Here is a 19,096-nt window from a genome sequence, read left to right on the forward strand (position 1 = left end):
ATTAAACGTTCAAATTGCAGTAAGTAAAGTTCTTGTTGAATTAGTTTGGGAATTAACAGCATCCATGGTCTGTTATTCCAACAGGGGCGCCTTCACCCATAATCAGAGAAAAGTAAGAGTTATCACCCTTCTTACTTGATCATGGGTGAGGCTGATCATGGGCAGGAGGTTGGGATGAAGGGTTTGAGATGAAGTTGTGCAAACTCTTGCTCTTGACAATGAAAGTATTACCTGCGACATCTAGATAAAAAATATGATAAAAAATTATGGATGCTGTTAATACTTAAAAGCAATTCAACCATTTGAAACATTGTGAAAGCATACATAAGATTAAGAACTCTGTTTCTCTGCTGTATAAATCAAATATAAACAAAAAGGCAAAATACAAAAATCAGTCAATTGAAACCAGAATGCTTATGGCCAACAGTATTGCCGTCTGCACCATATCGTCATCCTACAATTAGAATCTGTAAATCTGAGTGTTTTGCAGGTTATCCTTAATTGAGAGCAGAGGTAGCATTAGCCCATGATTATTAGCAGAAAGCATTTTACAAAAGCAGAAAAAAAGAAGAGAAAATGGTAAAAACATCTTCGGCCCGAAGAGATCCAGCATTACAATAAATCTGTTTACCAACAGAAATCCCTTTTCCGTCAAAATTACCAAAAACTTGCACCTGATCCCAACCGCTGCTTGCTTGAGGAAATTGAGCTTGTAGAAAGACAACTAGTGCTGCGACTCAGAGAAGAGGGGCGTCCCACCGCCACCTCCTCGCCAAGGTTAGAGCTGCTCTGACTGGAGCGCAGCACTCCGTGCGACTCGAACCTGCGACGCAGAATCTGGCGCATTGCATCGGCGACGTTTACAGCCGGATTGGCATTGAATTGGGAGCAGAATCGCATATGGGCATTGAGAGCGTCCTCCATTCCGATGCCACTCTCGGCTCTGCAGAGCTCGTCCTTCACAGCCTCCGCGCACAGCCCGCAGACCCATTTCCCATAGAACCGATCGCGAACGTGCGCAATGTAGGCAGGAGTGCACTCCTCCTTCAGCCCACAGCACTCACATTTCGCTAACTCTACCTCCATGGAACCGTTTCCTTGGCTTGCCATTTCAACTCGAACCCAAATTTGCAAACCAAAAACGTTTTTAATTGTCTGGTTTAATTCTCAGTATCTAATATTGCTGGTGATTTCAGAATCTCTCTACTTGTAATTGTTATCTATATAATGTTGTCAGTTAATTTAACATATCACTCTGTTGGAATCCTACTCTTCTTCAATTCTCCCAACGCCTTTTCTTCCTTTCATCTTTCGTTCTCCGCCATAAGAGTCCTGATCACAGCTTCCAGAATGAAGCAACTTTTGCCGCGAGAGGAAACAACAGTGTAAGCAGGCTTGCTTCTTTATCAGACGTGGAAAGCTTTGTGATCGCGGTAAGATATAGCAAAGGTTTTCTTGAGAATTTTGCGTTTGGTCTCTGAAAGTCTAATGGGCTGCTTGCAGTCTGGTAATAAACATGGCGTGCGAGACTGAGATCTTCTGTCTAATACTCATTCCAATTTATGGGCATGTTTGGGTTTCGTAGAATTTTTAAAAGTGGGATTAGGATGAAAATTGTGCCAGACGACATCTTTTTAGGTGAACAATTTTGTGAAAAAAAATTGTGTAGGTGTCATTGCAGTCATGGTTATAATTTTTTATTTTTTGCAGGTTTTGAGCGTATTGGATCAATATCTTGTTTAACAAAGTTGAAATATACCAAATCCCCAATGAAAATGGTGTTGATTTTGAATAATTTTTAATATACCATATTGCAATTTTTTTTATTTTTTTTAGTGAATGAGTAAATTGGGCAAGATTTAGGAAGAGATGTTGGGGGATGTTTTGGTTCACTGGAGTGGAATTTAGAATGTGGCATACCCTTCTAGCTTTTCCAAAATGGGCTAAGTATGTCTTTTTAGAAGTGAATCTTAGTGAAGGGAGAAGAAACAATACTTTTTATCACTAAAATTACTGATCCAAAATATTTATTATTATTATATTGAAAATTTTATAATGATAATAATAATAATAATAATGATTTAATTTTAAGGTAATTGTAAGTTAGATATTAAATTGATGTATAAGACTTTTTTATCTGGGATAAGGGATTCATTTAAAGTAGTATTTGAATAATTTGATATTAGTAGAGATTATTTCAAGATTATTTTAAGGATAGGCCATTTAAAGTGGCAAACAAAAGGTACTCCAAAGAGTTACGGATTCACCATGGTTATTCTAAGGATAGGCTTGTGAAGATGTACATATGTACCCTTTTTTAGGAGAAAACACCCGAGGCTTAATCAAATTTGGTGTATAAGACCTCCTTATTTGTGGGACAAGGGACACATATTGAACACTAAAGTCTACAAAGATATATATGTACAACTTGAGGGTCGATAATTGTTAAGAAGTCTACAAAGGTACGCATGTACAACTTGGCTATTGAAAAAAGGTTGACAATTTTTTTCTTTCCAAATTGACTATTTGTTATTTTGTTAAAGATGTTGTAGAAATCTCCTCGATCGAGGAAAGATATCTCTTGAAACGAACAAATGGATTCAATCGAGTTAGTAAATTGAAGGATCTACACAAATCATATGTTAATACAAACGTTTAAGAACAGGTGTTTCCTTGTAAAAGGTCACACCAGGGACTGCCTAAAGTGGTAGTTAGAAGGTACTGCAACGATCGATTCACCATGGTAAAAAAAAAAAATAGACTATGGAGATGTACATAGTCTACCCCCTCTTAGGAGGAAACACATGCTCTTAACCATTAGGCCCATTTAAGTTGTACATTAATATGGTTTTAAGGTCACATTCAAGCCATACACCAAAATAGTGTATGGGACCCCTTATTTGTGGGACAAAGGAGACACCTCTGCTCAATGATTTCATTGCTTAAGTTTACAAAGATATACATGTACAACATTAATGACCCTAATGGTTAAGAAGTCTACAAGGTAGTCAAAGGATCTTAGATTGAGCGGTTTGGTAAACAACTTGTTTCCCCAATTATGTGGGTACAAGTCTGCGGAGACATGTTGTAACTGGCTCATTTGTGTCATTTAGGAGATATTTTTATCTAATATAATAGTCACAATCAATCTTTAAGAAGTTATCGATTCTCCAGAAATTCTCATTCTGAATTTAAAAAAAAAAAGGAAGAAGAAATCCACAAAGGTATATATGTATAGCTTAAGTGTTCATAATGGTGTAGAACATATGCTTCCATGTAAAATATCATAGCCACCACAACACAATGATTTGACTACTAATGTCTACAAAGGTATATATGTACAACTTGAGTGGCCCTAATGGTTAAGAGCATGTGCTTCCTTCTAAAAGGTCATAGATTCAAAACCAATGAGGGCTAGAGTTTGTACACGTTAGTAACATTAGCCTGCTTTGATGCAACTCGATGAGTAGGCCCCATAATACTAGCTCCACCCATATATATTATATCCCACTTCAAATTTGAACTCATGACCTCTTACAAGGAAACACATGTTCATAACCATTAGGGCCACTAAAGTTATAAAACATTTCATTTAGAATGCTTGGTAGTGTAATAAATAAGAAAAAAAACACCATATAATTTTTTAAATTGAAGTCAAATTATAATAATGTGATTGGATTTTGGGGATTTCATTTTGGAAGACTCCTAGGTTCAAATCTTGTCATAGTCAAAAGAAGACACCACAAATGTTGATGTAAAGAGTTGCGGTGGCTTAGCCTTGGGTGATTTTTGATGACTTAGTTAAGAGGTGCATTGGTGTGATCTAGGTCGGGTGTGAATCCCTAATGATTTTGAAGACTTAGTTAAGGGTTGGTGTGGCCTAGGTGATTTTGACAAAAATCTTTTAAATTTAAAAATTTAGATATTTCTTTATAAACATTAACATTTGGAAGCTTAATAAAATTGCTAACAATATTATTAATTATTCGGCCAATTCATGATATGAAATTTCAAGTTCCAAATATTTGAATGAAACACATTAATTTACAAGTCTTCGATTAAAATAATATCCATAATTAGAAAGAAACATTTGATTTATCAATATTTAATAAATTAAATACAATAATATTTTTTTTCTAGTGTTTGAGTTCTCTAGAGATTACATCATGCTTGACCTATATCTTGAGAAACCGAGACCCGGGGGCATCTAAGCAGTCAAAATCACCCCGGGATCTCACCTGGCTTGGGCCACACTAGCCTTTAACATGGTTGGTTTTGTTGCCCACGAAGTTTCGAACTGTTGGGTGTGTGTTATATTCTTTCCATGATTAGTCGCACGCGCGGGGGACCATGCCCCCTTGTTCTTTGTGCCGGGTGCATCTGTCCTTGTTGGAGGGTTTCAGGGGAGTGGTAGGCCCCTTACACAGGGTCCGGGGCAGCACCCCGAGATTTTTTTTGGAACCTATACTAGGTGGGCGAACCTACATATGGTTTTGTGCATGGGTTTTGCACATGGTTTTCGGCATGATGGTTTTCTGCCCATGGCATTTTGTAGATCCAGTCAAGGGAACTACGGTTATGTTCTAATCCAAGGTTAATGGATTGGGGTTTATGAATGCTTCAACATGTATATATATGTATTGTAACATTGAAAGGAATATAAGGAAAAATTAATCTGGTAGTCTCGGTTATGGGATCGAGAGAAAAATCTTTGTATATTTGTTTTATATATTCAACATTATTTATTTTCTATCTTTTAAAATTTGTTTGCAGTTAATTTCTAGTTAAAACCTACACAAAAGAGTGACACTTTATATCACAAAATAACTTAACATAAGCCCCATCATTATTTATTATACACCCAATAAACATATTAATTTTTTATTATCATAATTATTATCAAAATTATAACCAAATTAATATATATATATTTATTTATTTATTTATATTTATTTCCTATAAAATCATAAACTTTTTTTTTTCCGAAGGTGGCAAAACCTATCAAACTCAGGTGTCAAACCAACAGTGAGGACAGCCATCTCTGGCTGCTATCCGCGAATGTCAGTTTGACTCATCACTGTTATCAAGGAAAACCACGCCACCTGTAATAACCTGCTGGTGGTCCGTAAGAGAGCAGGCTTATATTACACTTCTCAATCATAATATATAATAAAAAAGATTTTTGAACCAAATAAAAAGATTTTTGAACCAAATAAAATAATAAAATTAATATATGTACAAATGACACGGAAAAAAGTATTAATCTAAATAAAATTCACGAGGGAAAAAAATTAATCTAAATTATGAACATAGTTATATATATTTCCTTCCCCGTGTTTTTAGTTTTAAAAATGCTAAATAGAAGTAGATAAACTCTCTAAAAATAAAAATAGAAAAACTTTATTTCTCTAATAGAGTGTCTTTTTCATGGTTTTATTTTAGTTAATTATTTGTTTTTAAAAAATTAATATTTTAAAATATTATTAGATAATTATAATATTAGTTTAAATTTATTTTAAATTCGGATTTTAGGAGATAAGGTGGATTTAAGTTTTATTTTTAAATAAGTTTCATTACAATAAATATTTAGGCAAATATTAGCAGCTATGTGTGGTGTTCAAATTTATAACAAATATTTAGACAAATACTATAAGCTATGACTCTTTTTGTCATTTTCACCTTGCACTTCCCATTCAATCTAATCCTTCTAAAAAATCAGACTACCTTTGTGGACCCTCACCCATACAAGCCTTTTCATGTTTTGTCCCCCCTTATTCAGACTCCCTAAAATATACAAGAAAAATCAACAAAGAGATTAGAACAAATACAAATGGGGCCAATGACTAGTGACATTTTTTTAAAAAGTCACAAGCCATAAATATGCCCATATAATACTTTATTATGATTTTAATTTTATAAATCACATATAAATTCAAAGCACAACAATTAAAAGATTAACTTTATTAATTAATGCATATCATTAAAAACTATTAACATTTGTATTCCTAAAGAAGAACTCTTAAAAATGGGAAACAATGTCTAAAAAAAGAGAAATTAAATATACAAATGAATTATTTCTTATGTAAATCTTTTAATGTCCATATATTTAAGAGCGTTGATTTCCCTAAAAATGTATGCATATTCGTAATAAATAGATTTTCATGAAAATTATATCTCTATTTTTACTTATAAAATTTTACCATTATTCTCACCTTGAATTACTTCCTAAATTTTAACCTTCACTTAAGTACAAAGTTTAAAAATCATCTAGATTTATTTTAAAAACATGACTCTAAAAAAATATTAATAATAAAAAAAATATAACTTCTAATCTCGACAACTTTACTCTATTTGATTGTGAGAATGATTTTAGCAAAATCACATAGAAAATCATTTGTTGTTTTGAATCAACTAATGTGGTTCATCGTCAGGACAAGTTGATTATTCGAATGCACCGAAGGTCATTAAACAAAATAAATTTTAAACTATTTATTTAGACGAGTGTTCCAAAAACATTTAAAATCATTTATTAAAACTTCATAAATTTATTCATAGACACTTGACTTATATTGGACAAAGACTTATATTTAAACATTAATGAATCGTTTGATTTTTAAATTTAATATTTTAATGCCCCGCTCCATGTATAATGTCATTGAGGCAAAGAAAGAGGTTAGCGCATCTTTATCTTGTCATCTGATATGAATGTCAGTAATTCATTAAAAATGAGATCAACGGATGAGATTTCAATGGGTGAGTAACACTCGTTAAAGCACTCCCTATTCCTCACTCGACGTAAAAAGAGAACCATCGATTTAAAAGTGGCAAATGATATATTAATTTGGATTATTTTATAGTAGGTAATTCGGGTTAGTAAGTCAAAGAGTGAGTAAGAAATTTGTTTACAATTTTTTATTTGTGACTTTTATCTAATTAGTTATGAGCTAATTTTAGTTTATTTAATGCAGGAATAATAAATGGTATATTTATTTAGATTATTTTACCGTAGGTCATTTTGGAAAGGTAGTCAAAGAGTGAAGTAAGAAATTTGTTTACAATTTTTTATTTGTGATTTTTATCTAATTATTTATGAGTTAACTTTGGTTTATTTAATGCGGGAAGCTAAGGAAGCTAATTGCAGAGCAATTAAATATTTGAGCAAAAAATTAGAAGGAGGATTAATATATATATATTTTTTAACAGAAACAGTTATGGGGTATTTATATTCCTCTTGGCCTGAATGCCGAAAATCTGATTACATTGAGGACGTCTGTGTCTTGGTGCATCTCACTTCTATGCATGAGATTGCCTCTGAATCTTGAAGACTTCTTCCTTGATATGGGGTCTATATTTCAATTTCTGAAATTTTCCCCCACTTGAAGATACAAACAAATTTCTTTAAAAGCAAACAGTAAAACATGGCAGTAATCAGTTTATGGGATGGGATCCCATGATTCTTCTTCGTCTTTCTTCTTGACCCCGGCTGAGAGGAGGGCAGCCGTGTTGGCTTCAATGTCTGCCTCTTTATTAAGAGTTCTCAACACATGGAAGTAATTTAGCTTCTGAAAGTCTTTTCCAAGGCCCTTGATTCTAGATATCACCCTTGCTAGCTTGAGGTCCAACGCTGGGGATTTGGATATCATTGCATTTATAATGATCTGAGAGTCACCGATTACATTAGCTTCATCAATATTTAAATCTTGGAGGATCTTGAGGACTTGAAAAAGGGCCAGCGCCTCAGCTTGAATGCTGGATGTATGTCCAAGCCCCCAAGCGAAGGAATGGATTTTTCCGCATATGGATTTACAATAACACCTCCTGCACCAACTTTGCCCGGGTTTCCCTTTGTTGCCCCATCAAAGAAGAGAGAATGCCTTGAATGCGATTTGAGCCAGTCTTGAAAGTCAGCTTCAGATTTTCTTATTTGCCAGTCTTTAAGAGGAAGGGCATTTCTGACTGCTGGTTGAAATTGCAAGTCGAGGAGTGAACCCCAAGTAATGTCCTGTTGGCTGAGATTAGAGTCGTCTTTAATATCAGTCAAGCACTCCTTTATATGACATTTAATTTTGATTTCTAAGGCCTTGTTGTTCTGATTAGTGCTTCTGAAAATTCTTCTATTGCGTTCTAGCCAAATCTGCCAACAAATAATCTTTGGAAGGATGGCCCATGTTGATTTAATTACTTGATTTTTAGGAGATGGACCGGGGTATTTCACTGTCCAATTGGAAAAAAGCTCAGCAGTGGAACAAGGCAGCAGGAAGTTGGGATCCAAATTGTGAGTGAAGGAGAACCAGATTTGCTTGGAGAACTTGCATTCAAGAATTAAGTGAACAGTTGTTTCTGCGTTTTCTTTGCACAGCGAGCATATGGATGGCCCGTGGAATCCTTTCCTTTGCAAGATGTCATACGTTAGAATTCGTCCATGACAGAGTAGCCAAGCAAAGAAGTCGATCTTGGGCCATGAGGGAATGTGCCAGACTCCTTGCCAAGGTGCTGGATTAGGGGGAACATAAGGCCTCTCGTTTAGCTTGATATATCCCATGGAGACAGTGTATCCTCTGTTATTCGGTCCCCAGCCTTTCAAATCTTTTTTCCTCCTTTGCGTGGGTGCCAGGCCGTGGAGGTGATCTAGCAACGTGGACCATTCAATGCGCAGATGGGGCGGCACCTCAATGCGTTTCCAGCCTGCCCATACCGAGTCACACCATAGAGAGATATCCCACAGCGTGCACAGCCCTTCTCTGTCCATCCAGTAGCGCAACTCTCTAATGGAGATTTTGTCTTCGATTGGGTCCATATTCATTATTTTGTCAGTCCAGATGTTGATCTTTTTGCCATTTCCAGGGATCCAGTAGGAGTGCGCTTTGATTAAAGGTGTTGCTTTGACATACAGCTTGAGGAAAGGCGAGTTGGGCAATTGGATCACATTCTCTTAACAGCTTAAATGAGGTCCTCTGAAATATTTTTTCCATAGAGCCAATTGGGCCCAGCCAGGCTTGGGCGCAATGATCCTCCAGATAGTATTTGCTGCCATAGCCACATTCTGCTGACAAATATTTTTAAAGTTCAATCCACCTTCCCACAGTGGCTTGGAAATGGTTTCCCAGCTGATGAGAGGGATTTTATTTTCGTTCTGTTTTCCGCCCTTCCAGAAGAACCTGCGCATGAACTCATTCATTTTATTTAGAATGGTTACCGGGGCAAGAAGACCAGCAAATTGGAATAGGGGGATGTTGGAGAGCACGGATTTTATAAGGACAGACTCGCCAACAGCATTGAGCCAACAGTAGTCCCAGGATTGGATCATAGACTTGAATTTTTCAAGCTGAGGGAGCCAGCCTTTGATTGTAAGTCTCTTATGAAAAACAGGGAGGCCCAGATATTTTAAAGAGGTCCGGGAAGAGGAGGCTGCAAAGCCTAGACATCTAGATATAACAGAGAGTATCCTGGGCAAGGTGTTCCAGCTGAAGATATGACATTTATTCTTGTTAACAGCGTTGCCCGAGGCCTCACTGAAATCATCCAAAACAGCTTTAAACTTAGAGGCTGAGGAAAGGGTGGCATTGCCTAAAAGCAATGTGTCATCTGCAAATAAGGCATGGTTTATGCATTTGACCCCTCTTGTAATACACAGACCATTAATTTCTTGGTCTTGCATCTTTTTGTCTAACAGAAAGCTGAGAACAGAGGCTTGAATGACAAAGAGCAGGGGGGAAAGGGGACACCCCTGCCTAAGTCCTCTCGAGGCTTTGAAAAAATCAGTGGCTCTACCATTTACAAGAGGGGAAATCCATGGCTTTGAGATGCATGCCCGGATCCATTTTATGAAATTTGCTCCAAAACCAAACTTGCACATGACTTTTAAAAGAAATCTATGATTTACTCGATCAAAGGCATTTGCTAAATCGAGTTTGATCACCATACCTTGTTCTTTTCGGAGAAGACTTGAATGTATTGCCTCTTGGACAAGAGTGAAATTGTCCAGAATCTACCTTCCCTGGATGAAGCCTCCTTGATTTTCCGGAATTATTCTAGGAAGAATAGGCTTCAATCTATTTGCAATTACTTTGGTGATTAATTTATACCCAGTGTTGCATAATGAGATTGGACAGAATCTGCTGAAGTTGTTGGCACCTTTTTCCTTTGGAATGAGGGCTAAGAAAGCAGAGTTTGTGTTGCCTCCTATTTTCTGAGTGTCTTGAGACTTTTGTACCATTTTGAGGAGGCCCTTTTCAATAATCGGCCAGCAAACTTGGAGAAACCTGGCGGAGAAGCCATCTGGTCCCGGGGCCTTGTCCGGATCCATGTCAAAGAGGGCCTTTTTAACTTCCTCTTTAGTGATTTTGGCCTCTAGAATCCCATTCATACGAGGAGAGATTGTTAGAGGGATAATGTCTAGCAACTCTGGGTGTTGGAGCGAATCCTGATCATCACTGTACAAGTTTTGGAAATGAGAGAAGGCTGCTTTCTTAATGTCTGCAAATTCCTTGTGCGTGTCATTTTCCTCCTTGATCTCAGAAATAGTGTTGAAGCATTTCCTGGCCTGGGCTTGCTTGTGAAAAAAACCCGTGTTCCTGTCCCTTGCTTTGAGCCAAAGGTTTTGGGATTTTAATCTCCAGTATTCTTCTTCAACTAAGCAGGCCTTATAGAAGGAGGATTAATATTAAAGATGAGATTATTAAATTTTATTTTAAAGTTCGAGAGTATGCAAAACTTTCTATGAGTATGCAAAACTTTCTATGGTTTTTCAAACATAATGGAGTTTTAAAATTAATTCTTATTTTTATTATTCAAACGATTGTAAAAGAAATAGTTATCGAAAGTCTTTGCACAAAGCCCTTAATTTTCTCATTCGAGGAGCTAGCTTAAGAGAGGATGGCTTTGGAAGAGACAACAAAATTATGATTTTTTAGGATCTGGCTGCACTTGCTACACATATTGATCATCAACACTTTATAATCTTTTGTTATGTAATTTGGAAACAATGTTTCTTCATTTTTCTTTTCATTTCCATTTTGTTTTTCATGGGTATGCATTGATGTAGTTTGCAATTTACACAAGGTCAATTGTTTATATTGCAGTACCTTACTTAATTCTTGATCCTTTCAAATATTCATATTATCGAAGGAATCAAAAGTAGGATCATTTTGTATTGTTTTATTGACTAAAAACACTTGTTGTTGGTTAGTTTTATTACAATATTTTATGCAAATATACATATTACAACAGTGTACATTGTTTTTCTTCATTTTTATTCTTATAATATATGTGCTTGAATCTAAATATATGTTGGCAAGTTGGTAGTTGACTTGATTAGCGTTAGTTTGTCACAACAATTGGAGAATTTGTTTTTTAGATATTCATACTATCAATAAATGAACATGTCTTAATGCTTGTCTTTTAAGGGAGAATGGAATGTAATAATACATCATGTTATTTTATTTTGTTCTTTTTCATCATGATGAACAACCAATAAATGGGATCCAAGCGCAATCAACTTTTGTGTTCTGTCATTTTCTCATAACATACTTAAGGTTTTAATAGTAATTGTTGATCTTTTAATTATTATAAGTTCCCTTCCCCAAAGTTTAACCTCTCTTCATTTTAACAACACACTTTCATATCAATAATATGGTCATATTTATTTGTGCAATTAGAAAATCTATTTAATTTACATTATTTTAAAACTACTATTTAATTTACACTATTGTCAAGGAATACCTCTGTGGTGAAAGGGAGGTTAGCTTTTGTCACCTAGAGCTGGAAGATCTCATATCCTCAGTGAATATATTCTCAAAATTTCATAGGTTACTAAGGCAATCAGGGAAACAACACTATGCAATACCATAAACTTGTAAATTAACATATAAATATATCAAGTATTAACTATTATTTTTAAATTTTAATTCTATTTTAAATAATTTCACCAATTTAATATAAATTGCATTACATAATTTTTACACCATTAATATTATTCTAGACGGTAAAATAACTCTAGATACAATGAAATATAACTTCTTATTTTATTAAAATAAACCAAAAAATATATAAATCTATACTTCAATAATGTTAATGTTAAAAGTATATAAAATATATACATTTTCATAATTCCTATGAAATACTTTATAAGTAATTAAATTCAAATACAATTAAAATTAAGCTCCTCGTATATTTATATCTCATAAATTATATAATTTTTTATTGTATATTTATATCTCATAAATTATAGAATTTTTTTTATTTTAAATATTTCAATTGATATAAATTTTAAAAATAAATAAACTATAATTTATAAAATAGGTTTTTTTAAAAATAAATATGGCACTTTTCCATTTCAACTGTCAAAATCTAAATATTAAATACTCCTCTATCATTTAGTTGGTCATGATATTTTATGTCTCCATGAATTAGTTGGTGTTGTCATTTTGTGATAGGGTCCATAGCCAACTATTACAACTCATTCATGATCACATCCTTGGTGTTTCTTCAAGTGGATGTGTTTGTGGTTGAGTTCCTATGATAGATCCCAGATTTAATGAGTGACTAGGCTCATCCATTCTTCTCATGCTACCACTTTTTTTGGGACCCAAAATGTAAAAACATTGTAGTAGATGGCCATGTGGGCCACATCCCCACATCCTCCTTGGCAACCCATTAAGAAATGGTTTCTTGTGTATGGACATGTCATCTTCCATGTTCATATCCTTGGGGGCATTGATACCATGGTAGGATACAATGTCCTTATCTGCATTAGCACTCTTTAAAGATGGGTTCAATCGTAGCATGACATCAGCACTGACCATCCACTAGTCACATGATGATGTGTCATATACGTGCAAATGTGATTCATATAAAAAAATTATTGAATGATTTGGGAAGGTTTGCGTGGGACTTATTCATATCCCTCGAATAAAGGGCCGACCACCATTTGACTAAGTTACTTGGGAGTTATTAGTTGGGCTAACTTAATAGTGTGCAGGTAGGATAAAGAATTACGTTAAGGTGTTTCTTATTATTTTAAATAAGAATATATTTATATATAGTTTTTATAATAATTTTAAGATACATTAAAAACAAGTTTTATTTTTAACTATTCATTAATCACATCAGACAATTTTTAAAATATCACAACTTAAGAAAAGTAAGTTAACTTCCACCCTTTATTAATATAGATTGATCTTTATAGGATGGAAAGGGATTAAAAAAATGAAGGCCTAAATATATTATTACTTAATAATTTTGGCTTTTTCTATGTAAAAAATCATCTCATATCATTGAGTATATAAATATAAATTAGGTTAGTTTTGTTTGTTTTATGGTGATTTTGAGTAAAAAAGTATTAGATACTTGTCAAGTGAGTTTTAGAATAAAATAAAAGTGAGTTTAGAATAAAATAATCATCTAAATATATTATTATTTAAGAATTTTGGTTTTTTTTTAATGTAAATTATTATTTAGGGTTTATAAATTTAAGTTAGTTTTGTTTGTTTTATATTGATTTGAGTAAGAAAGTATTATATATTTGTTAAATGAGTTTAGAATTAGTAAAGTTAAATCTCTTTTATATATAGTAGAAGATTTTTTTCCCTTACGATAATAGTAGTATTAATTCAAAAAAATTCCTTATTGCATTCATATAGATGAACGATAAACTGAAGAAGTGATTATCATTGAAGTGAGGAAGGCTATATTAGCTTTTCATAGATAGGAAGTACACATGCCATTCAAGAATATCAAAATGAATGTAGATGGCTTAGTTGGGTGTGTGTAAGGGGAAAGGCATATCAATTGTTTGGGAGTTAAAAGTGGTGTCTAGGTTTAACTTCAAAATTATTTGACCAAAGTCAAGGATAACAAATGTTAGTGACATCTATATATATATGATGATAGGTTTTGCTTAATCAGTTATGATTAGCAAGCGACCTTCAAGAAAGATGGTTGTTTAAAACTTCAATGTGAAATTGGTTGTTGAGATCTACAAGTCTTTAGGCATACAAGTTTTATATTTTGATGGAGATCTTTACTAAGTTTTTAAGACTTCAATATGAAGGTGGATCTTGAAATCTACAAGACTTTGGGCATATAAGTTCCATATTATGATGGAGATGTTTGCCAAGTGTTTGATGAAAGGTTTGCACAACAAGTATTTGATGGAATCTTTCTATGCCAAGGGTTTGATACATGGAAATGTGACTGATTGAATACTTAGATGTTAAGAGTTTGAAGAAAACCCTAATCAACAATAGGATGATGTAAATCCTAATGCAAAATCAGGTTTTCAAGTTATGATAAAGACTCTCTCTAGGAAATCCTTATGAACTAGGATGAATTTTAACAACAATGTTGTGGATTTAAGGCAAAAATTGGAGCATAGTCTAGATATTCCTATTTCCATGTAATTCTTTCTTTATGAGGGTAAATAACTAGAAGAATAGTCCTAGATAATTGATTATCATATTTGATAATGTTCAACTCTTATAATGACACTACAATTACATGAAGGAGTAGTGGGCATTGGGGTGTCTTTTAGGGTTGTGGTACAAAACAATTCTATCCTTTCTAATGTTTCAAAGCCTTCACCTATTTCTAGTGCCTATATCATAAAGCATGCTAAGGAGGTACCAATGGTGGAAATTACAATGTTGGAGATCAAGCACAAACTACATTCTATATATGAAAATGATGTGGTCATTTGCTAATTTAATGGGTATTGACTTCCTACTTCAACATTATTTCAGAGGATACATACATTTTGGATAAAGAAATGTGAGATCTTTCTTTGTCCCAAAGATTTTTTTTTTTTTTTTTATTGTATGATTCTTTGATCGTGTTGATTATCAAATAATTTATAAGGAGGGTGCTTCGTCTTGTGAAAACATAAGGTTTTTTATAACCCCTTGGTTTCAAGACTTCGATCCTAATTTTATGTCAATTACTGGATTGTTAGTTTGGATTCCTATCCCTAATCTAACATTTACCAATTTATGAGGATATTGTGGGGTTCTTTGGGAACTTACATCAAAATAGATCTTCAGAGAGCTTTGGCATGATTATGTACATGTGCTTGCATATATGTTAAACTTTAGTAAGGGTCTTCCAAACAAAGTGCTTCTCAAATGGAAAAAAAAATTAATAGAGCCAAGTCTTAGTTTATGGGAACGTGACATTCTCTTTTTGAATATGTTATCTACCAAGACATTTATAAGCTTCTTGCCTCATGCTCATCCTATTCTCTTAGGAAAGAATGGACAAAAACAAAGTTAAAACGTCGATATTTTCTAGAAAATGATGATGATTAGATTAAGGATTAGCAATCATAGGTGTCAATAGGGGAATCATACTCCTCCTTCGGCGGTTAACATAGAAGACATAAATACCAAGATTTCCTCTTTGAAGGAGTTCGTTGTTCCTAAATCCTATTTAGATTGGGAAAAATATTTCATGAAACCAATTTCTCTTCTTAAAAAAAAAAGACGACAAAAAAAAGAAAGAGAAAAATTGGATCTCAAAGATTGCCTGCATACGTTCCAATTGGATACCAAAAAAATAAAAAATTAATAATTATTTTTTAAAAATGAAAAAATTAATAATTATTTTTTAAAAATAAAAAATTAATAATTATTTTTTAAAAAATAAAACATTATAGGTATATTTTCTATATATATTTCTATAATATTAAAAGTAAATTTTACATATATATATATAATTACTTTTCTTTTTTTTTAATATATTATAAACATTTAATGATTATAATTTTTCCTTTAACAAACAAATTTCTTCCCTTCTAATCAACCTAAAATCTTAATAATAAATTATAATCTATTTATAAAATTTAAATTCCATCATCAATCATATCATTTACATAAACTAATTAACTTATATAAATTATTATACAACAATTAAATTTATTAAACAGATTTATATTAACCCTAATTAATAACTTATTTTAATAAATATTTTTAAATTAAATAACCTAGCCACCTTCGTTATTCATTTTCATTTAAATATCCAAACCTACAATTAAGTGACCAACATTCCTCATCACCCTGTTTAGTCTGAAAATTACATTAAATTATTTAAACACAATTTCGTAACATTTTAGTGATGTTTAATAACAAAAATTATATTTTAAAATATTAAGACACCACATAACATAAAATATATCTTAATCACTAGTAAATAATAATGACAATTACCATTATTTGTTGTGATTATATAAATATAATTATTCACATTGATTAGCATTCTTAACCATGTTACTTGTGTTAGTTGGTAAGTTGTTGAAATTGTGATGTTGGGGTCATTTAATAATTTCAAGGGAAGAGATTCTGTTATAATGAAATATATGTTAAAATAAAATGAAATATAAATTTTAAAAAATTATATTTATTTATCTTAAAAAATTAAGTGAAAAGTTATGAATTTTAATTTCAAACGAATGTAATAAATATATATCTCATTAAAAGATTAAGAAAGAAGTAAGTATTATTTAAAATGGTATAAAATTGGTTTGTTATTATATGTTATAATGATTGTATAATTAGAATATGGGAGATTGTTACATGGTGGCATATGATAAAGTTTAAAGTTCAGGTTAAGTCTAGCACAATTTTAGATATATAATTAATTATAATTAATCATAATTATTATTAATTTTAATGCAAAAATAAATAAATTAAATATTAAAAATAAAATATTAATTAATTATATAATATTATTTTTTAATATTTTAAATTAATAACATTTATCTGAAGTTATGAGATATTTTGGTTTTGGGGAATATTTAAAAATTATTTTGATTTTTTATATATTATGATATATTTGGCATTATCAAGAATAATGTGGTGGAATTATTAATTTTCATTGAAGGATTGTACATAACATAAAAACAAGGATTCTTTAAGCTCTTTATGAAGGGTAACTCTCAACTAATTGTTGGCATGCTTCACAAACTTCAAATTGGCACTCTTATGCACAAAGTCTCACAAAGGTGAAGGTTGGAAGAGTTACTTCATGAAATCTCCTCTCAACTATCCAACATCCCTGTTATCATCCCCAATCACATCCAAAGATTTGGGAACAATATTGCAAACAAACTTGCAAACTATGGTTGGTTGGAAACTTCATCCAAAATATCTTCCTCTTGGCATCTCTTGGATGACTCTCCTCTCAAGAAAGAGTGTTGGCAATTTGTTTAAATGAATCTGCAGTCCTCGGATGGGGTGTTTCACAAATGAGAGTGGGAGGCAGATTCTTTTCATCCCACTTCCATGCGACCGGGGGGTGTGACAACACACCCCCTTAATTTTCAACCATGCAAAGTGATTGTGTAACAAGGAATGCCACCCATATGTTGTAAGACACTCTTTTGAATGAAGCGCTACTTGGCTCTTCAGACCTTTGCGAAATCCATCTCTTCTTGCAAACAATCTCATCTCCTGATCACCTGATCTGCTCGCCTTGTGCGACTAAGTGAAATTTGTTGTCATCAATAATGGGATTCAATGTTGAGGTCTTAGTAATTTATTACACCAATCCTTTAGGCAACCTCAGCTTGAAGACTCTTCGACAAGGTTGGGCGCTTCAAATAGCTAATTCGAGGCCCTTAAATACTTAGTTTTCTCTTCCATGAAGGAGCTAGGTCCTTGTTTTCTAGCTCAACCTTGCCCACTTTTGCACCATGTTTGCAACTTTATGACTCTCTTGGATATCTTTGCGACACTCAAGGAAAGGACCACTAGCTCATTAGTGAGCTTTACTCCATAGTGTTAACACTTTCCCTTCTTAGTTTCGCTTGGAAATTCAAATTGAATCCCAACAGTGGTTGTTGGATAGAGCTTTATCTAGTTTCCCAAACTCAACTTAAGTAGTCTATTATAGTGAGGCAATTTATCGATAGTGGAGCAGCCACACTCAATGTCAAGTTGATTATTCTCACCCCTTGGTTCTCTCTTTCTCCCTCATTTTCTCATGAATTTGTCTTGAATCTTGTTCTTGATACAGTTTAGGTTTTGAATTCCTACGTGCTAGTCATTACGCCCTCACATTCTTGCGAGAACCTCAATCTCTCTTGGCTCTTTGATCCCTATGACGCTCCTCCTCTCTAAACCTACCTTATGCTGGTGTATCATCTGCTTGCTTGACCCTTGTTTGATTATTTTCCTTTGTTCGAGGCATAACTCTGGCTAAGATTTCTTGCATCTTTTTCATCTCGTGTCCACTCTTGTATCTTCTCTAATGCCCCCTTCCTTTCTCTTTGGACATACCCTCCTCCTCATGCAGCCACTATGCCCCATTAGAGAGCTCATGTCTGTCATGGTGCAATGTACTACCAAGAACATGGTAATTGAGACAATACACATACACAACTTTGAGCTAAATACTCAAAAACACACTTTCGAGAACTCACCCCACCTCCTATTCAAGAAGAACTCATATATTACAAAAGGGAAGGAGCCAACCAGCAACATCTTGTTTTGGACATGAAGGTACTAGCAGATATGGTTGATTGGGTGCTTGATGCAGGTCACACATGTGGATGATTTAATCAATATATGCACATGGTTGACGTGTACTGACACATGGAGTTTCTACTAGGAAAAGTCTTATTGGACTGACATGAGAACAAAGAGCGCCTTCTCCTATGCATGGAACACTTGCATTGACAATTGATAGTCTTGGATGACCAATTGGTACGTATCGAGAAGCACCTTGGCACCCCCTTACTGTTGGCTGCTCATTGGGCAACAATAAGTAGTCAATACAGGTTAAAACAAAAAATTTAAACCCCTCCTCTTAGTCTATGGACTCTTATAATGTCTTTAGTTTATCAATTTTCAGCTTATTTGTTTTTATCTCATGACCTTGAAGGCCCGATTATTAATATATGTATTTTGTGTTTTGAATTTTTGGGCAGTTTTTTATCTTATGCCTCTCTTGAATGGGTAAATTTTTGGATGTGGTCGGGGTTTCGATAGTAACAGGCCAATCTAAAACATTCAACTCTTTGATGTAATCTCTTGTTTAGAAGGATATACAAATATTTATTCTAAGAAAAAGGTTATGTACATTAGATGTTCAATTCAATTACTACATC

At 33.4% G+C, this 19,096-nt stretch overlaps 1 protein-coding gene across 1 annotated transcript; it reads right to left on the reverse strand.

Moving 5' to 3' along the window:
* Positions 1-366: 366 nt before the first annotated feature.
* Positions 367-1,627, reverse strand: LOC149182880 (uncharacterized). The gene has a single exon (XM_089418640.1). The coding sequence runs from the start codon at positions 1,108-1,110 to the stop codon at positions 658-660; it is 453 nt and encodes a 150-aa protein (XP_089274766.1). The 5' UTR covers positions 1,111-1,627; the 3' UTR covers positions 367-657.
* Positions 1,628-19,096: the final 17,469 nt, after the last annotated feature.

The sequence above is a fragment of the Pinus tabuliformis genome, chromosome 3_2, assembly GCF_031772625.1.
Source record: "Pinus tabuliformis cultivar Carrire ecotype Pingquan chromosome 3_2, CPIR1, whole genome shotgun sequence".
Classification (NCBI taxonomy): Eukaryota; Viridiplantae; Streptophyta; class Pinopsida; order Pinales; family Pinaceae; genus Pinus; species Pinus tabuliformis.